This window comes from Lichenostomus cassidix, chromosome 3 (genome assembly GCF_008360975.1).
Source record: "Lichenostomus cassidix isolate B80296 chromosome 3, HeHo_3.0, whole genome shotgun sequence".
NCBI classification, from domain to species: Eukaryota; Metazoa; Chordata; class Aves; order Passeriformes; family Meliphagidae; genus Lichenostomus; species Lichenostomus cassidix.
The window spans coordinates 54,947,072-54,968,892 of record NC_139483.1 but is presented as its reverse complement, the minus strand read 5'-3'; the positions used below and the strand labels follow the sequence as shown (position 1 = coordinate 54,968,892).

At 40.8% G+C, this 21,821-nt stretch overlaps 1 protein-coding gene across 1 annotated transcript in view; it reads left to right on the top strand.

Annotated features, from left to right (window-relative positions):
• The window catches only part of MTHFD1L (methylenetetrahydrofolate dehydrogenase (NADP+ dependent) 1 like), a 141,538-nt gene extending 130,975 nt beyond the window's left edge, over window positions 1-10,563 (top strand). Inside the window, exons 27-28 of the mRNA XM_085055848.1 lie at window positions 4,809-4,917; window positions 8,568-10,563. Of these exons, the coding sequence (XP_084911974.1) occupies window positions 4,809-4,898 (90 nt within the window). The 3' untranslated portion in view covers window positions 4,899-4,917; window positions 8,568-10,563. The remainder of the gene's footprint in view (window positions 1-4,808; window positions 4,918-8,567) is intronic.
• The last annotated feature ends 11,258 nt before the right edge of the window (window positions 10,564-21,821 follow it).

The following is a 21,821-nucleotide window of genomic DNA, read 5'->3' as shown; positions in this document are numbered from 1 at the left end:
TTTGCAAATCGTGCCATTGTGTTAACCCTGTTAAGGCAATCTCAGGTTCTATCAGGATTTTTTCATATAGACACATGAAAAAAATATAGATACATACATGGATGGATACACACTCGAAGGCAGGATATGTCAACCACTGATAGGCATTTGTATGATAAGAAAAAGAAGATAAGCAGCATAGTTCCTCTTGGGACAATAACAAACCTGGCTAGCAGAGTCTTGGTGCTTGACTGTGCAACTGGTATGTAGATCTTATGGCCAACTAAAATTGCAAGCCAACACATAACTGTAATTGAAATTTAAATTCCAGTAACAGTGGATGTGTTCTTGGAGAGGGTGTGGAGGAACACTTTCATATGGCTTCCTTGAAAATAACTGGCACTCTCCATTTGTAAGGAAGCTCATTATGGTTTTTTTGTTCAGTCATGTAAGTAAACTTCTGGAGGATTGCAAATGCCTAATATAATAGTAGCCTTCAGGCATTTCTTAACTAAAATGATGTTTTATCTTCCATCAGTTGCGCATTTCCAGGAGTGTAAATGATCCTTAAGATAAGCTGCCTGTGAGCCTTGCTGCACTTGCCTCCCAAACATAGAGTGCCATATTAACAAATTGTATTTTTCACATCATCTTTCTGCAGCTGATTCGTTCTCATGGATGGATGGACAGTTGCACAGTTTGTAGAGAAAATGGTCTGTTCCTACAAAACTAGTTCCTATAAATTCCCAAATTATTTGTAAAACTTCTTTTTCCTTTTTCCCTTCTTAAAGCATTCATATGAATTGCATTAAGCCTTAAGGTACCAAGCTTATACCTTATATTTTCCTTCTTCCAGGGAAAGCGTGATAGCTGCAGTTTTGTTCAAATTAGGTACTGATTATTTTAGCTATCTAAATCCAGTTTGTGATTTTTGGTGGATAATGTGCTGTCTACCTCTGCTTCTTACCCTGTTCTCACAGCCACACTGTGCAGTGTTGCATAGCTACCAATCTATAACCCAAATGTTTTTATATTAGAGTGGAGAGTTGTGCTGATCTCTGGGCAATATATAGAGGAGGTATATTTTATGAGATGCCAAGCAAGCTGCTGTATGACTACAAATTTCTGTGGGTTTTTCTCATGCTGTACATACCTGCTAATTACCTACCTGCTTTATATTTTAGGCATATTTTCTCTTTTGTTGTTAATTCTCCTTTTTTCAAGTTTTAGAACTGAAGTAGTTGTAGTAAGTAGTTATCTCAGAAAGCCTTGGAGAGGTGGAGATGGTCTGCCAGGCACTGTGCAGGTATGGGATGTGCCACAGCCAGGGGGAGGTTGGCTTTCCCTCTCCATGCACGAAAATCTGGGCTCTGTTTACTGAGATCAGGGAGAGGGATGTCTCTGGATCATGCCTGCTGGAGTAAAGACCAGCCTGTGAACTCACTCATTAATGCCTTCATTCAGCATCATGGAAAATGGTGGGAGGGAAGAGGATCATTCTGAGCTTGCAGCCACGTGGAAAGCCAGTCAGGGGAAGCATCACTGCAGCCTTGCAGCACACTGAGCCCTCTTTTCTTTCCTGCCTTTGTGGTTGAAGGAGAAAAATGGGGGGCTGGAGAGGGAATAATCGGTAGTAATCTCCTCAGCCAGCCAGCCATCTCCTCCTATTGACCTTGAAGTAATGAAAAAGGGATAGATTCTTCTGCATTCTACCTCAGTGTGTCCAGATAATGAGAGCAGAGAGTCATGATCATAAATCTACATGGCTTTGCCTGTTTGAAAGTCTGGGCCATGGGAAAAATGACAGTACATGGATATTTGCAGTCTGTAATTCACATTTGTCCCAAAGTATTTCTTCTGAAGGATTTTTTTTTGCCTTGTACTTCATTTTATGCAGCAGTGGTTTTCCCTTTTGTTGACTTCAGTTTTCAATATGAGAATAATTGTATTTCCCAAAGCAGCAATAAACTGGTTTGATATTTTCATTTTTTAAAATGTAATAGCTTTTAATAGTTAATACTGTGGAGTTATACTGGTCTAGAATTGTGCCTGTGAAAGAAAAAAACAAGTCCAAAATACAAACTACATATGTAGGACTTCTATTTAATATTTCCTTTTTTATTAAAAAAAAAACAAAAAAAAAGGAAAAACTCCTCTAAATTAGCTATAGAAAAAAAAATAACTTGGAATTTGGGAGTTTACTTTCAGATGTTGAACTGCCATACACAGAGTAACCAGAAAGTTGTCTTTGGCAATTTGTTCATTCCCCTCCCAGCGAGATGTAATTCATTAAGGCAGCTCCTTGTCAAACATTAACTCAGAAACTGGGAGGAATCTGAGACAGAAAATAATTAAGTAACTCTAATGATGTTGTAGTCCAACTACCGTGGCCAATGGATAAAGAATAGCAGTAAGGTGTTTTAGTACTTAGCTAAAATGCCAAGGCAATGTCAGCCAATAAATGATGTCATGCAGTCAGAGGCAGGGTTTGGTCAGTGCAAACTGACAGTTTTGTCTTTTAATCCTACTACGTACAATAACAAAACATCAGGAAGGACTATATTTAAAACAGAGGAAATGTACTGAGCCACTAGAAGAACTTGTTGCATTGTTTTTCCTCTGGGCTAGATCTCAAGTGAGATGATGGTTGCACCAGTACTGAGCTCCTGAAGCTCCTTTCCCCCTTCTCAAATGGGATTAACCTCAGAAATGTCAGCAGGACTCTCTGTAGTAAATGGGGTAGGGAGGTCTTACATTTTGCTTGTTTTCACCTGATGGAGTCATTACTTGAGTGTTCAGAGCAAAGCTGAAACCTCAGGGAGATCCTGAGCCTTCACAGAATGTGCAGCAGATCAGGTCGACAGAATGAAACACAGTGTGCTCCAGAGCAAGGGACCCCTGTAAGTCTGGCACTCTGGAGCAGCTAGGATGGTGGTCATATGTTTTTCCCCTTTTGAGGCCAATTAGCCTGTTGGGGCTTGCCTTCAGCCAGAGAAAACACTGTAGCTGAGCTGTGCTTCTTGGGGAATTAGGGAGGATAGAGGGAGGAAGTTGCCTGGCTCTGAGCTCTCTGCTGGAGAGCTGGAGGTGATGCTGGCCACAGTGTCCTCTGGCTGCTCCCCTGGTGCAGCCTGGGGCCTGCTGGTGATCTGCTCATGTGATAAGCAGATTTAGTTCATCAGCCAACCAACCCTGGCCACAAAAACATGTATTGACATCAGTTCAGTGTGTTGAATAAGGTTGGTTGCAGTCCGATGAGTGCCAGGGACAGCTCCAAGGGAGAATCATCCCAGATGAAACTGTCCCCTTTCAGCAAGGTGTTTCAGCTAACATCATGAAGATATACCCTCCTCTGACCCTTTCTGTAGGTTATTGTGTTTGGAGTTTTTCTGGTACCCAAGCCAGTGTAATTTTGTTTTCTACACAGCCATCTTTGAAGGTTACCTCCTGTGGTCTGGTTAGCCACCAGTTTTAATGAACTCTGCCGACTTGCCCCGGCAAAAAGTTTTTTCCTCAAAATCTAGCAAATCAGTTTTAATGCTTAAAGACTCTCAGCCAACAAACAGTCAAGCTAAGTTGAATTCCGGGTTTGTTTCCAGAGATTGTAAGGTCTTCCATCAATTTAGGTTTTAATATAGCATTTATTATAGCAGGCCTATTCTCCACTTATGAGGTAAAGATATTGAAAGGGTTTAAGGAGTCATTAAGCCCAAATGCTGTTTTTAGAGTTCCTTGAATTAGTGGAAATGTAGTGAGATATTCAGGGTGTGAATCCAAAGCAACCCAAGTTGATCCAAACTGGTCCTGTTTTAAAACTGCCCCACAGGCATAGTCTTTACCCTGTGCCAGTGCTGGCATTGGGAATGGGGAAGCCCTTCCAGACTTAAGGAGCTGAAACAGCAGAAAATGAAGCAGATCAAAATCCAACGTTATTCTGCCAAACCTGCTCTCCAGACATCTCCTTTGCAAGGGAGAAGAAAGGAGTCCTGAGGCAGGGAGCTGGGAAGCTGGGGAACCTCTGATTTAAAGGGGCTTAAACTATTGTGGACCAGCACCTCTAGATTTCCATGTCAGTCATGTGCCTTTAATTGCTGATAAAATGCCAATTTCAAATAATAGTATAAGTAGCAGGGCTGTAGTTAACTGTGTAATTTAACTCCATGGAACTATTTACATGTTTAAAAGTATGCAGATGCTAGTGTCTTATGCTAGATCAGGATCTTAATTACACATAGTTTGAGATAATTGGGTTGCTTTAGCTTCATATCTCAACCTGCTAATTCTAACTACTAAATTAGGATTCAGCTGTAATTCCTGTATGTTTAGTAGAACCATTTCAATTTGCTCCTGACGTGAGATAAGTGTGATTAATTCTGCTTCTGTATTCCGGTTTTCTGTGGGAGAGGTCTGAGTTCAGCACATTTATATCACCAGGTAAATTCAGACAATTACATCCTTGCCCTTTGTTGTGTGATTTTTTTTTTTCAGGAGATATAAATGGATAAATGTTCTAGATAAATATTTTGAGGAAAAAGCAAGTCCCAAAGGGTGTTCATTTTGTTACAGAATTTATTCTTAGGTTGCTGTGCTAGCCGGTATTTTGTGGCTTTTGTTTTCTCTTTCCTATCTTTTAGAAGCTCATACTTAAAAATTCATCCAAAAAGTTTGACATTTTTAACAGAAACAAAAAATGTGGTAAAGATCTCATCTGTGGTCGAGCCTGTGTTGAACAATCCAGCCTTTCTCTTAATCTAAGGTTTACATGCAAGGGTAGACTGATTATCTGCTTACAGGTGCAGGAGTATGACTGAATGCCATTGTTTCCACAGATGAGCACCATGCCAGGACTGCCCACAAGGCCATGCTTCTATGACATTGACCTTGACCCCATCACAGAGCAAGTGAAAGGATTGTTTTGAGAGCAACGTCCAAATTCAGGTCAGTCAACAGCCTTTATTTTCCTGTTCCAGCCTGGGGAAGGATGTTTGTCCCTAGTATGTGTGAAAGAAAGGTTGTCAGGAGTTTATCTAGGCTCTAGTTTCAGTGAGGATTTCACACACTTTGGGGGAATGTTTCATAATGTGCACTTTATACCATGGGTTTCTCACTAGCTGAATGGTGACTGGCACTTTGCTGGTGTCCACTAACAGCGCCTGTTGGGTTTCCTGGCACTGTCAGCTTGGCATCAGGAGGAGCCAGCTCTGCAACTGTACTGCTCCTGGCTATGGAAAAAGGCAGTCTGAAGAAACCATGTCATCTTACTCACCTCAAAAGAAATACTCTTTGATACTACACTCACATGGCAGTGTGTGTCTGTCATTATCTAGATATCAGGGAAGATATTTCTCAGTTTGTTCATGAGCTCGGCTTTGTTTTTTCATGTTTTGTTTTCATTACTGCTGTCATCTCTCTCAAATGGTAATAAGCATTTCAGGAACACAAAGCTGTCCTCTTAGCCTGTTTTTCATGCTGGATTCTCTCCCTTTTCCTCGAAGGTTGCAGTTCCCCCACTACCTCCTCCCCTTCTCTGAGTACTTAATCTTCTTGGTGTCCTGCTTTAATTCTGTGTAGCACATGTTCCTCACTTAAAAATACAAGATGTTATGAAAATATTTCATGCTACTCCATTTTAACCTTTTAACATAGTAAGTGGAGTAAGAGAGAATGTAACCCTGACTGAAACAAACCATGTGTGCCTGTGATGGGATTCTCTCCTTTCATCACTTAGCTCTCTCCCCCAATAGATTGGTCTGGAGAGCAAAACGGTTTTTTTTAAAGACAGAACAAGGGTATTACTGTGAGCTGATAGGACTGTGATGGGATCCCAATTAGCCAGAGTTTTGAGGTGGATGTGCCCAGGTGCTTCAGCCCTGCCTTAGCAATCCTTAGCAATGCCTACTGTGGGTTGAGAGAAAGGGCTTTCATTTTCTGTTTGTGTGTTTTGATGGATTGTTTGGAGGAGGGGAGAGGTTTGCACAACCCAACCAGACCAAGTTAACTGTTCACTTGCCCACACTTGAATGCCACAATATTCATGTGGTGGGAGCAGATCCTGCCAGTCTGTGTGTGCCAGTTAAGACAAGTAAAAAACACTTAGCTTGAAGGTTAACCTGCATGCAGAGATAATTAATTCCCTGTATGCAAACCATCCCTGGCTATTCTGTGGCTGGGTAGTGCTACACATACCCCTCCTTGGCATATATCCCATTTTTGTTACTGAAACACATGATATGTCTGACAGCTTCTTGCATACATATTGATTCATCATGTGTCAGCCATGTAATTGCTCCTGAATCATTTGAAATTACTGTAGAATCCTAATGTAAAATCTATATGCAGATTCACATAGCCTGCTTAATTGGGTGTTTACTGCCTAGTCTTCCACAAATCCATCCAAACCAGGAATTGATGAGTTTTGAAGAACAATAATTAAGCAGACAAAATACTCCATTCCAACTGTGAAGGCCTTTCATTGGAACCTGTGCATGAAATGAAAATGTTAAACTTAGCTTTTAGTCAGTGATGGTGTTTTGTCAGATGTAAAAAGAAATGCTAAAAAAGTCACAAAAACATAATAGGTGGGAAATAGCATAAATATCAAACTGTTAATAAATTGTTTTAATTTCATTATGGAGGTATAGTTGGCATTTGATGGATGAATGATTCATTAAGTTTAAGCCTTTTAAAGAAAAAACAGCTTGATCATATGTATTTTGCATCAATATAGGCACATACTTGTATTCCTACCTTTAACAACCTAAATAAATGCCTTGAGAATATAGCCAGTGAGCACCACACAAGGTAGTCTAGTGTTCATTAGCTCTAAAATTCATGTGATTCATGTTCTAGATTTGTACATTGCTAATTTTGGAAGAAGAGAGAAATAATATTCCCATGTAGTCCTTACTCCCAACTTTCTGTAGAGAAGTTTAATAGTATCCGTTTTTTCACACATTCACTGAAGTGAACCCACGCTGTAGGTGATACTACACCTTTGAGATCTTTGTGGGCTTGTTTCTATGATGGCAGATTGAGGGATCTTTTTTTCACTTAATTTGAATTCTCCAGCATTTTAGTGTATGATGTAATGTTACTAGTAATATGGTGTTGTGCCAGCTCATTAGGCTGATCCAGATCTTTAAGATGTTTTAATTGAAAAATATTTAGACATTTGTGGAAGAGCTGCAGGTGTTTCATTGTAAACATGCCGGCAGAGCTGAGAACAGTTGTTTTAGTGTGCAGTTGATATCCTCCTCTGCAATGCATATCTTCATCAGACCTGTGAAAGAGAGACAGGCAGAAGTTCCTGCTTCTCAGGATGCTGCATGAGGCTCTGGCTGAGCTGAAACACTGGGTGTCATGAGCCTCTCTGATTTTTCTCTACCACTTCACACCAGTCATTAGAACATGCTCTAAAAAGTCATAGAAGCCTTATCATAAAAGTCATATCACCTTATCATAAAAGTCAACTCTGCTTTTCTCTGTTGACACATAGCCAATACATGGACACACAATATTGCAGTCTCTCTGTAGGAGCAATGTGATCCACCAAAAAAATGAAACATTAATACATGAAAATGAACCCAAAGTAATCTGGCTAGTCCTTCATCACTGGTCACTGTACTGTTTTAATTATACTGCCCAGCTCATACACTAAGAAAGTTGATATTATTTCCTTAGGAGTTGTCTGTAGAGAGCACCAGTCAGAATAAGACAAGTCTCCCAATAGGAAGAAATTAAAAAAAAAAAAAAAAAAGTAGTATTTGCAGAGTGAGGGGAAGTCATGAACTTGACCTGCTCAAGTAAAATCTATTAAGGACCCTTGTGAGCTCTAAGGATCCCTCTGATTTAATCAGTGGCTGTAGGTGCCTGCTCTAATTGTGGCAGTTTGGCTTTGAGTATCTGGGTTGATGGTGGTCGGGGGAAATTGTTCTCCTTGGTTGCTTGTGACTTAATAAGGCTGCCACTGTCCACAGGGTCTGATGTATTCTCGCACTCCTTTCCTCTTCAAAACTGGCAGAGCACAGGAATTATTTTTATACACAGGATGGATACTTTGCCACCCTCGAAAATGTTCTGAATGTGAGAGGAATCATGGAGCTCTGCCTGTGAGCATCTTCATGGCCATGAAGAAGTCCAAGAGGGCAGGACAGCAAAACTGATGTTCTAAAATTGCAAACAATTTGTTAGATGTTATCATCTTAATTTATTCAGATATGAATAGAAAGTGTTTTAAGACCTTTCCTTTACATCCACAAAACTGATCCTATTAACAAAAAATTACTTCTTTTAGTCTCATGCCACAGCATTGGCTTTCATTTGGCAGCAATTACTACAGTATTGTGCAGTGTGAAGTCTGTATTATCTGGAATATGAGTTCAGATTTTTGTTTCTCACCTAGTAGGGCTACACAGATAATAAATAGGAGGTGCATAAAGCATAACTATAGCTTTTTGTTTATTGTGGTCAAGGCAAAAATATCCAGTTTCACTGAAGCACTCATTTTAGGTTGTGACGCTTTTTTTTTCTTTAAAGAAAGCAAAGATATCTTGTTTCAATGTATAAATTTTTTATCTTTGTCATTTCAGAAGCCCAAAAATTAAGAACTGCGACTTTCCTGTTTCCTGCAAGTAGGAGACAAAAAATGAGTCTGAAATATTTCTGTTATGTGTCTCTGGAGGAATGTCAAGATAGACCAAAAAGCAAAAGTTTACTGCTTCTTCAAACTAGCTCTTATGATGAAATATAGCTGTAAGATTAAAAAAAAAATCCCAAACAAACAAACTCCCCCCCCCAAAAAAAGACAAAAACCCAAAACCAAACAAAAAAAAGCCAGCCAGCTAAAGTTTTACTCGCTGTCATGTAGGAAGCTCTCTACTGGGGCATACGCTTGTTTTTGGATAAAATGACATTGAAAAAGAGCAGTTTTTCAATTCAGAGTTTTCCTCTTTTCTCAGAGGAGTGTACAGAAGTATTTGCTTTATCTTGGCTATCTAAAAACTTGCATAAACATGATTATGCTGTGTGACCAAGCCTATTTCTCTCTGAAAAGTACACTTTTGCTCCTGGCATTCAAGAGCTGAAACTACACACAGATTAACTGCGCATTTTTGAGTTATCATCAAGCGTTGCTCTGGATGCGTTTGGGCAACGGCCAAGCTTCAAGCAAGGAAGATATTAAACAGAGAAAGAACAGAGCATGTATTTTGTAAAAGGTTTTTAATGTATAATTTGTTTGCTTGTTGGGCAAAGATCTTTTGAAACACTTAAGCCATAGCTCTCTTGCATCCATAGGTCTGTCTTTATCTGAAGCGTGTGTCACAGGCTGTCCAGCTGATTATGTGCTTGTTGTGGTGAAGCTGGCTGTTCAGACAGGGCACTGCTCCTTCTGAAGCACTGTTTTGCTCCTGTTCATGGCTAATGAAGCCTCCTGCTGTGCTGGCTCCCGACACAGAGTTTTTCCCTGGCAGTATGCAACGGCCCAGTAACAACAGAGGAATGTCCATCAAGCAGGGATGCGGCAGGGCACAGCTTTGTTTTGCTTCATTTTGCAGCTTTTAACTGCCATACTTGTAAAATTGGAGGGTATTTCCACTTGAAGGGGGTACTAAAACAAATTGAATTGTAAACTGTGTGCTTTAATTTGTCTCAGTAACTTTACTTTCCTGGTTTTTCCTAAACCTGTAGCAAAACAAGCCTTAGGCACAGGATACTGCATTTGACTTTCCAAGCTGCTACTCCTCAGGAAACTCTTGCTGACTGACTGTTCGTTCCTTCAATAACAAAAAATGCAACAGAACAATAGGGTGAATCGAGACAATAGACCATTGTTTTTTTTTAGGTAAAAAGCAGTGAAATAATGATGAGAGAGTTTATTTTCCTGGTGACGTTTTCCATCCTGTCGCTTTGCTCTGCTTACGCACATCTGCATGTTATGGGCTTTTGCAGTGTAGCCTTGGTTCCCTTCTACTGAGCCACATTTGGAGACTTAATTATCTCAGGAACCCTGTAGTAATTGAGGGGTTTGTTTTGGTTTTTAAAATCATGCTTTGTTATTTATAAACTCAAAACTATAATTATGGACAGTAGAGCAAACTAGGGACAATTAATTGTCTGTGCCTTCCCTGGAGTAGCACGGAAATGTCTGCTGACTGCATTTCGGTGCTATTCATAGCCTGGTCCTCCAGCACCACAGGGATTGCTGTGAAGATAAATTTAAATGTAAAAACTAGAGCAATTTAATATTTTATCCTCACTAGACGATAGGGCTCATAACAGCCTAGACTGTGGATGCTTTAATTACACTGCAACATGACAAACATGATAAGTAGAAAGTAAGATTCAAGCTCTCAGAGCTGCTGGGAAGAGAGATTTCTTATATTTCCTATTAAATTGTGCCACAAAATACAACTCAATGCTATTCATACACACAACAGTGTTGTAAATTAGTCTTGCATAGACTGATCTATCCAGCCAAGAAATAGCCAAAGAGTCTTGGAAGAAAGCAAGTGTGGTTTCGGGACATAGTTTTCTTAGTAGCTTCCTTAAAACAAAAATAAACAAGGTTTTCCCTGCATTTTGTTTCGAGAAATTAAAAAAATCATAATTGTGCCTTTCTAGGAGTCACTGTGGTTTCCCTCCAGGTGCAGTGGAATTGTCCCCATGCAGTGTGGGATACCAAATGTGGCATTAGCTGATTGCCTGTGAAGCTTCCGTATAGATGTGGATTTCGAGCAACAAGTTTTATAAATCATCTCAATCTGCTGTTTGATACTTTCTGTGGTGTTGTCTCCATATTATCCCTTCAGGCTATGCACGCTGGGAGTGTTTATGTGATCCATCAGTCTCTCCCTAGTACACCATTCCAGCTCATTTAGTTGAGAGTTGACAAACATCCTGTAATTTTTCTACTGTCTTGTGCACAGGATTTGTTAATTGTTTAGATAGCTTCAGTAATTCAAGGAAAGCTGAAATGGCCCACTTGTCTTTCGTCATAGCTTTTTCCCTACCCCATTTAGTTAACTAACTCCAAAATCTTTCAAACTGTTGCATTTTTGGTCCTTTGTCATGATCCAAGGGGATTGAGCTATTGGCTACCAGCTGAGCTGCAGAAACTGCCATAATATGTTCCCTGGGGCCACCCTGATTCTGAGGTCTTCATCCAGAAGAGTTTAGAGTTTTAAGATCAGTCTTACTGGTAGGTGCATCACTTGTTACATGGATGTGACTGCAGCTGTGGGACTCCTGCCTTTGCATCTACTCTGAGCAACATCATCACATGGCAGAAGCACAGCTTTGTAAGGCAGCTTGCCAAGCTTATCCCTGCATTTGCTGAAGTGTGTTTAGCACCATGCGGTTGTTTATTATCAGAAGATCTGCTTTTTGTAGTGACTGAATACTTTGTTATTGCTACTGCTGAACTAATTGAGAATACATGCAACAGGTTTCTTCATTTGTAGTTTCAAATTCAAGCTTCCAGAATTTCAGTTGCTGTAAACATGAAAATAAAGTCTATCTGTGCTAATGTTTAGTTTGCACAAATGGTGCCTGTCTGGTCTGGATTCATTAAAAAAATACATCCATTATTTAATATTGTTCTCTCACTGTCTATGATCTTGTCTACTTAAATAGTGACTTTTTTTTTTAAATTCGTCATAAGCCACTTAGTCTTGTCATGCCCATGTCTCCAGCTAAACACAGCTATGCCAAGGAAGGGGAGGAACTCAGCCATGTTGTGGTGGAGTGTCAGACATGAGCAAAGCGTGGGATTGGGATTCATACCTGGCTTCCCAGAACCCAGGAAAGGGTTTGGTGCTTGTCTATTGCCACAAAGGGCCATGAACTGGAAGGTTGTCCACAGGTTCTTCTCCGTCACTACAGCCCTTTTGAAGTTGGTTTGTGCTTGGGGAAGGACACACTAGGCAACATCCTGTCCTGCTCCCAAAATATCTTGCTGTTGCCTTTGGTCCTTGACGTGAAAGGCTGTATCAGATGCAAGGGTCAGTTGGACACTTTCCACTTCTCAGTTGTCAGCTGGATTTGTGTGAAGCTGTCAGGTACAAGAATATTATCCACGGGCTTCTCAAGGTGGGATTCAAACTCAAGCAGTGCAAAAGCTTCAGGAATTATGGGTGTTAAATCATTAAGCCATAACACAACAGAAATCACCCTGGGAGCAGGAATTAATGAAATGGGGAAGGTGGGGGAAGAAATTGAGCATTGCAGGCACATACTGGACAGTGCTCCAGTTTTCTAAGTAGCTAAATGGAGTTTAGTTAACCATGTGGTTTGCATTAGTATTGGGTTTTTAACATGCTTCTCATGGCTATATTTCCGAACAGCCTCTCAGCTTCTCTACAATGTTTCAGCCAGGACCTTACCCACATGGAACAAGTTGCAAGCACTAGGTTTGTTCTTGGTGGCCCCTGGGTCTGCCCTGCTGCCAGCCACCCAGTCAGCCAGGGGTGAGTGTGGGAGGCATCTGCAAACTCTCCCCTCCATTGAATTATTGGGGTGGTGAGGGAGGGTAAGCAGTTTTACCCCTTTAAACATGCAGGTTCTCATAGAATTTTCTTTAGGGAAAATATCTCAGAGAAAAATGTTAATGCCAAGGTATGACCCCCTGCTTGAGAGGGTTGAAATGGAAACACTGAAAGCCCCTTCAGGCATTTGTCCTGAGAACAGGACTGCTGTGCTATACATGTTACCATTCACTGCAGGTTTAAGGCCAGAGTGTTTACGTAAAGTGAGCTAAATTCAAATATTTTCACAAGTGTGGTCATAATAATAGTTCCCTACTCCATGTGTTTGAGTGTAATGTATTACATACACACAAGCATGAGCAAGAATCTATTTGTGCATGCAGCTTCTATGTAAAACCTTCAATATTTCCTTCCCCAGTAAACTTTTTAACTTAAAACTTTTGAGTAATGATTGGAAGGAGCTACACTGCTACATACCAGCATAGGCTCAAGCAGGCAAGACCCTAAAAAACTTTTAAAATCAACCCTGCACTGGGTGATCTCCAGGTCCCTTCCTAGGTAAACTGTTCTGTGCTCCTATGAGCTGAGATGTTAGCAGAAAAAAGTTAGCACTGAGGAAGCCAGAGCCAGAATACACCCACATACACACCACAGGCACCTTAAGAACTTAACTTTGCAGAGTTCTAATAAAAAAAGAGGATGTATCAAGTGCAAGTCATGCCCACTTCTATGCAATACATTAAATCAAGGTTTAAGTTATGACATTTTAAAAGCTAAATTGTTTCCCACTGGGCAATTTCCATCATGCTATTTCAACTCAATTACCATCAACATCTGGTCAAAGTTAGATTCCTAATGCCAAAAGAGAGTTTCAGCTTTTCAGGACACAGCCTGTTAGTTGCCCATATAATGCAGCCCCTTCATGTTCTTATCACACACACAGTTTATATTTATTCTCCAGAAAAATATAATTATGGCTGTATTTGTACAAAACATGTATTATATACATTACATATAATGATACCACAATATGAACTCCAGGATATTTCCTTCTATTTTCTATTTTGAGGAAAAGCTAAAGGGGAAGCCTGAGAAAGGAGAATGTCTGACATGGGACAGCAGACCAGCCTCTAAACAACTTTCAGTCAGACAATCTCTGCAAGGAGACAACATCCCTGTATTCACTGGTTCTGTGCTTGGGTGCTATTTCCACACAGCTCCAGCTCATATGGATCACTTTGGTGTCTCCATTGCAGTCAGAAAAGGTTATATTTGCCAACCTGTTGTTTTTTTCAAGTGTTTGAGGTAAGTGAACTCTGCCTGAGGGAGGTTTCTGGGGAGAGCAACAAAACCAACATCTAACACCAATCTGCTCTTTATGACATTAGCCTGAGGTAGCAGTTTAATGAACCAAGCCCTTCACACCAGTGCCATACTGGGGTTGATTTTCCCCCCTATGTTTAGAGTTCCACCACTGTCATTCAGTGTCAAACATTAATACCTGGCGAAAGCTTGTTAATCCAGGATGAAGCTTGTATCTAAATCTGCTTCTTGAACTACCAAAAGTCAGGCAGATTTGAAATCCCAGTTTGTTAGTAATAACCAAGTATCCAAGTTATTTAATTCTCAATAGGATGCAGAAAATGAAAAATAATAAAAGAAAAAAAAACTATGAAGATGGTAAATGAAGGAACAAAGCACAGGAATCTAGTTGGCTCTTTTGGGACAGATTTGTATGAAAGCAGTTGTAAATAAAGGTGAGTCTGAGAAGTAATTTCACTAAATCTCACATAAAAAATTCCTTTAAGTGGAGCAGTATATAACTTACCACCAACAGTTTTGAAGATGGCTATATATAAAACAAAAGTATGTTTAACTGCAATTTGCTACTGAAAAGGGAACTTTTAATATTAATTTGATATTAAAGATATACCCTAAATCAGCATAATGTATTGAAGTTTTACTAAGAAATTGTAGATAAAGAGATGACCAGCAAGTGAAAGATGTCATCAGTTTTTTAAAAAAGAAGCCTAAAATAGCTTCTGAGATAATAATACACTCGGAAAGTTAACACTACTGGAGATGACCAAGAGCCAATTCATAGCAACCTGTTTCCCATCAGTTCTTCGTCACACTGTGGATTACCAGATCCCCAGACACAGGAGAAAGATTTGTGCCTGGCATCACCCGTAGCAGCTGCAGGGGATCAGCAAGGTGGTAGCAATTGCCACGGAGCCCAGACAGAAGGGAGGCACCAGGCTAAGGTTCCTGCATTTACTGAATCCTCCTCATAGGTGCCTCCTCTGCCGTGGGTCACTGCGACAGAAAGCCCCACCTGTGCTAAATTTGGAGATCTCTATCCCACGGCTGCAGTTACTCAGCAACAAACAAACCACACACCAGCCTGGAAGCAGAAATGGAAGAGTTATACTCAGTATGATTTAAACATGTCTGGGAGCTGTGCAGACAACATGCAATTATCAAACCAAGAGTTTCACGAGCTGTCTATTTTTCCAATTCTTCAGAAAGGGCCAACAGCATCATCATCCAACACCATGCTTGGGGAAGGAGTACTTGTGTGCAAAAAAGATACCTTAAAACACTACTCAAAATGCCACTTTTCTGCTGGTATTCCAGTTTTGTCCCTTTAAGCTCTGACAAAAAGAAAAAAAAAAAAAAAACAAGCCCCAAAACCTCACTGTCTCCAAGTGAGAGGATCCCATTAAATATATTTGTGTATCTGCAAATTAATTCTTACCCAAACATCTCTAATGCTCAGGTTTTTCCGCTGTTTGAAGACAAGTGGTAGGAACAAACTGACAGGAGAATACACTGTTTAATCCTGTACAAGGGATGATGAAGTGAACCTACAGAGACAAATCCAAACATTTATATATACAAGCCTGGATGCACGGGAGAAATTAGGCTTGCATACTTGGGAAAACATGTTTGGGGAGGACCTTTTCAGTTCACAGTTCAGTTCAGCTTCTACTGTAAAGTAGCTGTGATACCCAGCTGTGGCAGGGAGACATGCTGGGAGAGACATACCTTACTTAGTGCGACTGAAATGGAAACAGTCCAAGTAACCATTTACTCATCTGCATGAATTTGAATCTTAAATTCAGCAGCATTTCACCTTTTGACCTAGAATTTCACATTGCCTCAACCAGCTTGACTTGAGCCTGAACAGCTATAGAAATGTTTACAGCCATCTGCTGCAGCAGGATTGAAGAAAACCTCACCTGGATCGTGAAACCAGTGTCGTGGGACCATTCAGACACAATCAGCACTGGATCCAGTGTGACTCACTGCAGACATTTCTCATCATGCCACCAAGCCCAAGGGCTGGCCAGAGCACCCCACAGCACCCCACCCTATAACCAGGGCAAATCCTGCTCCCTGCAGCCCACCACCAGGTGAAGAGGTAGATGCTTACTATATGGAAAGATGTACATGACAGATGTAAAAAAAAACCCAAAAAACCTCCAAAAACCCTCTCCCACCATTAATAAACTTAAATGCTGGACTCAAGAATTCAAGCACATGTTTTAAATTCTTCATAATTTATTTAAATGCCAGAGCCCAGCAGGCAAATGCTTTTTTCATATATATATTCAGTAGAGGCAAGGACTCCAGGACAGAGTGATCAGGTTATAAGTCTATATTTTTTCTAATAAAAATATTTTAGGATTATTTTGGATATTCAACTCAACCATCCATTCAAATCTGGTACAGATGATGGCCCTATCCATGCCATTTACACAGAGCTGATCAGGATGGAAAGGATCTCTAGAGCTCACCAAGTCCCACCACATGCTCAAAGTTGTATATATTAGTAAACAAGATTTCTTCAAGTAGATTTGTGGTTTCATGTACAGATTTAGGGGCTAGATTACACATGGTAGGGTTGCTTACCAGCTGTAAATTAAAGAGCTTTCTCATTCATGCAATGTGTTGCAAAAACAAAGGCTTGTTGCAAAGGTAGGATGGCCAGAACCAGGCACTCCCCTGGACTGTGGAAACATGGCATGGCTGTTTCCCTACAACCCCTCAAAGGAACCACATGAAGACCACTAACCTGCTCAGTCATTTGAATAGGTTGTCACAGTCCAAGTCACATCCTGCAGACTTTCAGAGCTCTGGCCTTGTCTCTTATTTCAAAGCACTGGAGGGGGAAAACAGGAAGAAAAAATCTGAGCACCCAAAGGAAACAACTCTCACTCCACTCTCCCAGCCCTCAGGTGCTGCAAATTTCTCTAAAACAATGAGGTCTGGCAGGTGCAGGTGCTGCCTACCCCACACCAGGTGCTCACCTGGGGATTTTGGTCTCCCAATCCTTAGATGTACTGAGGTGGTTGGATCAGTAGCCAGAGTTACCCTTGCCCCAGTGGAGGCAGCAAAGCTGTGGCTCTTCTGCAGCCCCCTGCTATGAAAGCAGCTGGGTGGGTTTAAACCACCTGTTCTTGGTGCCTCAGCCCATGCAGGCCCCCTGCCTTGGAGCAGGTGGGACAGTGCCTGCAGGAACCACTCCATTGCCAAGGACAGTGGTGGGGACAGCTGGTGTGGGTGAATCCAGCTGTGCCAGCAGTCACAGCACCAGCTGTACCTGGACTTACCCTGAGGCAAATCATCCTCAGCCCAGCCTGGGCAGGGCTGTCCTCTGTGTCTCTGGGGAATGCCTCGGTGCTCCTGAGGAGGTGGATGGCACCTCAGGGCCCTGGATGGTATTCAGGAATGGGTGTGAGGTCTTAAGAATCAGGATCCAACCACAAAACACCATGACCTGGCATACAGGTATTTGAGAAGGTGCTCCCACAGCAGAACTCAAGCACCACCTGCCTGGTTTGCAAGCACAGAGTGCTGCTATTTCAGTCCCATTTGCAGCTTGCTGGATAAGCCAGTAGTGCTGTCACCAGCCCATGGTAACCTTTCCTCGGGGCTCTCAAGCTAAGGAAAAGAAGCAAGAAAGCAGGAAGAAAACTGCAATTTACTTGCAGCAGTGTTCTTTTTCTCTGAAATTGTTATCCCGCTGGAAACTCCCTTGGTATTTGGAAAGTATCTGGGTTTAATCCCTGGTCTTGTTCAAAATGCAAAGTACCTTGCCTTGAGACTGATAATTTAATCTCCTTTGGATAATTGCTACCAACTAGACTAACAGCTGACAAAGGTCAAGTCATTGGTTATTCAAAGCAGGATTTCCCCCATTTTACAAAAAAACTTCTACTTGATCTTTGACTTGTCAGCTGCAGCATGTGATTGCTTTCAGCACTGGTAATCACTGCCGGGGCTGTGTGCACATTTCACACACACATTTCACACACATAAATGCAAACTGGAAATGGCCCACTGACTCAAACCACTGTGTGATACCATAGATCACTTCCAATTAATGTTCAGTAAAATTTATATCTTCCATGGCACTTTGTATATATTTGCATATATTATATCATCCCAAGGTTTATTAAGTAGTGAAGGGAGCTTCTTAGCTTTATTTTTATTCTTTCTCAAGGAAATTGATTTTATGTGATCGTGATATTTTTCCATGTTTGTCCAACCCCTGATACTGAATCAGTCTCTAAGCAGTAAATTGACAGACAAGTAAATTACTACAGATTTCATGAAAACAGGGAGACAAAGATAGATGGACACAGGAGAGAGACAAGATTTTTTCCAGGGTGATATAGAAATTTATGAGGAACCAACTTTCCAGTTTCACTTCTTGCCAGACTGCACTTTCATTACATGTAATATTTTAACTTACTCATAATTCTGGTTGCAATTAAGTTGTTACATTTTAGAATCAGGAGTCATACTGACTTAAGTTTGTAAATCTGTTGCAAGGCAATATAATGTTCTTAAAATCCTAAATTGCTACAGTCTCACATGTGAGGGCTTAACTCAGCCCTGAAAATGGGTCCACAAACAGGAGATAAACCAGGTGGTCCTTTTTGCATCTTATCAATAGAAAATCCTAAAAACAGGGCAAACCGCCTTCATTTATTATTTTTTAAACTGTACAGACTGAGAGACAGCAAAAATTGAGTTTAGAGGAGAAACTTAAGCTCAGGACTTCAATGCTGCTCTGATACTCAAATCCCATCAGCTTTATTTTAGCAAGTAAAGTTTTCCACAAAAGTTTCAACAACATAGGGCAAAATCCTCAGTTTCCAGCTATTCATTGCCCATACTAGGAGGAGAAATTCAGGACTTCTATTGCAAGTCCTTGGAGAGACACTAAGAAATTTTGGTTTCCTGGAACAATAAGAAAAATGAATCTTGGCATCACTTTTCAAATTACTATTTTCCCCACTGTTGTTGGGAGCCTGCCAAAGCCCAGGCACCAATATATGACTCTCACCTTCCCAGACCCATGGCCTTGTGCTATCCCCAGGGATTGTCCCTCTCCCATGCCCCAGCAAGAGGACCTCCCTGTGTCCCTTCTTCCCCCCAGGACCACATGGCCACTGGGACATGCTTTACTCCATGGGAGCTGATCATCAAACCCAGGCTTTCACTCCTGGTCACTCTCTTTATGGCCAGGATGAGACTTCCACAGTATTTCAGTGGAGCAAGGCACTTGCAGCAGGAAAGGCATAAAATCAAAGGGATAACTCACACACTGAATGTGTTACAGACCTAAAATACCAAATAAATCACCATTTGTCCTCTCTGCAGAAATGAGATTAATAATTACATTACTTTTCTTGGCACGTAAGAGAAGTTCCATCCATGTTTATCTGCTCTGTGATGTCTGGGAAAGCAAAGCTGGTATTATTGCTTGCTGGCCTATGCTATGTCCCAGCCATGCCCTGTGCATTCCCCATACACCTGGAGGAACTGGGCAGCTCCAAGGGTGCATAACCATGCATAATCCTCTTTCTGGGGAGGAAGCACCTTGGTCTGATGCAACAGGGAAGTGCTTCTGTTGTGTAAGAGAATAATTTATAAACAGCATTTCAGCCTGAGCATTTTAATCATAGGAATGTGTGTAATTAGCAATCTTTTACCTCTGATCAATACATGGATACTATTAGGGTGTAATGCAATAGCTTCTTAGAGCTCTGGGTAAATGCTGCCTGGCAGTTTGAGAGCTGCAGTTGTGAGAAATGCTACGGCTGCTCTGGTGAAAGGCTCAGAACTCTTTTTTAAAGAGAGGTCAGAGTGCACCTGTGGGTGTGCAAACATTGGCAGCTCTTCAGTGCATCCTTGTGTCTTCACTTAAACCATCCCAGATCTGCATTACTGCTACTACTGCTGCTACTACAAAAAAAAAAATGTTGCTATATGTGAGCTGCACACAAAGAAAGGTAGGAAAAGACACATCCATCACACAACTTAAAGCTTGGGAAATCCTGTTTGTGTGGTTGGTTCAGGTGTGCTGTGTAGCTCTACACTGACCTACAGCACTGCCATTAGTTCAGTGAGGAAATAGAAGAGGGAAAATGTTTTCATCTTAATTACGACCCTGATGTTTATTGCAGAACCATTTAGCGACTGTGAAAGCCAGCTTGCCAAACACTTACTGTTAACAGGATTGAGGGACTGAGGAGACAGAAGAGCAAAGAATTGGTCACAGAGGAATTGCTGGAGGAGACAAAACACAGTTATTTCTATGTGGTGGGAAGGTGAGAGGCACAGCAGGGGCAGGTTGGTGTCTCTGTGTTATGACTATGTACCAAGCCGTGCCATGTAGAGGAATGGCTCATTTCAGTTGCCTGCTGAAATTGCTGGGAGTAAGAGAAATTTGTAAATCACCTTCCTGTAGTTCTGTGTCTTTGTTGGAGCACAGTTTGAGAGATGAGAGAAAAATTAAAATAATGACACAAAATTTGCAAAATTCTTCAGAAGAGGTCAAGCAAGAGGACAGTGGGAAAAGAGACAGTAGGCTAAATGGGATGTTCACCATCATCGGTGGAAATAGATGCATTTAGATCACAGAATTTTACAAATCTGATTTTTCAGTTCAAAAAAAAACCTAAGGCAGTACTTCTGATTGGTTTAAAATAGTTTAAACTATATAAAATATTCTAGTGAATTTTAAAAAGTGTGTGTAAACCTTGGAAATTTGAAATGAGGCACTTTTAAAAATATTTTAAATTTTAAAAGTATATATCAAAACCATACACTGTAGGATAAAACACAGTCATGTTTCAAATGCTGAAAGGCAAAGGAAAATTGGAGTTTTGGCTGACATTTTCAGACTGAAATAAAAATATGAAAGGGTAAATTATGCGTATCTTTTCCCTATTTGGCTAGTCTTGTAAGAAAGCTGGCTTGAACACACCCTAGATGTTACCTGAATTTTTTTACTACTGCCCTGTAATCACCTATAGCCTGATCCAAAGTCTATTGATCAGTTTGGAGCTCTTCCCTTGACACTCAGCCCTGCTGGGATAAGGGGAAGAAAGGAAGGTGGAACTACAGGCAAGGTTCTCAAAGATAAAATCAATGGCAAGGTTACCAGGAATGAGATCTTTTGTTTGAACATAGAGGTTGTTGGCAGGAATAGACATGTCACAACTCATGGTCTTTCATCCTTCTGCTTAGATTTTGACCCAAATCCCTTTTGAGTTCTTGATCAGCTCTTTGATAAAATGTATAGGCTTGATAAAAGACTTATGTTGATTTTATCCTATTGATTCAAGACTCTAAGATAAGATAAAAGATATATTGTTCTTGAAAGATGGGAATGATTCCTTTCCAAGAGATTCCTCAGTCACTGCTGGTAAGTAAGAGGTCTTCATTATCAAAAGCACGTAAGAAGCACTGGGCTTACACAGGACATGTCAACTGTTTGAGGGAGTTTTATTTAGAGAAAATGTATGACTCGAGCAAAAGCATCTGGCAGACAGGACAAAACATTTCAGAAATTTATTTTTCAAGATGAAAAATGGAAATAAATAGATCTTCAAATGTTCGTTTCAGAACAGGGGAGGATTTATTTTCTCAGCTTTTTATGTTTTCCACAGGGAAATTATAGGAAATGGTTGGATTTCTATCACTTGTTGAATACTCTTAAAAACATTTTCCTCCTGACATTAATGGACAAATAATTGAACAAGATAAAAAGAAACTGAAATTCACAATGAAGCCAAATTTTCTGTCAGCACTCAAGCACTTAGATTTTAATTTTTATGTCAAAATCAGGAAGGATTAAAACATCCACGGTGCAGCAAAACCCAATCCTTTTCTTCAGAAAAGGCATGTTGAGAGTTCCCATCAACAGCAGTGGGGGTGAGGACAGCTCTGTGGAGGAACTCAGCTCAGGCCAGAGACTCCAGGTGATGCTAAATCCTTCTGCATTGCCACCTCCAGACACCCAGCATGCCCTCAACACAGGAAACATGAACAAAGGCAAAG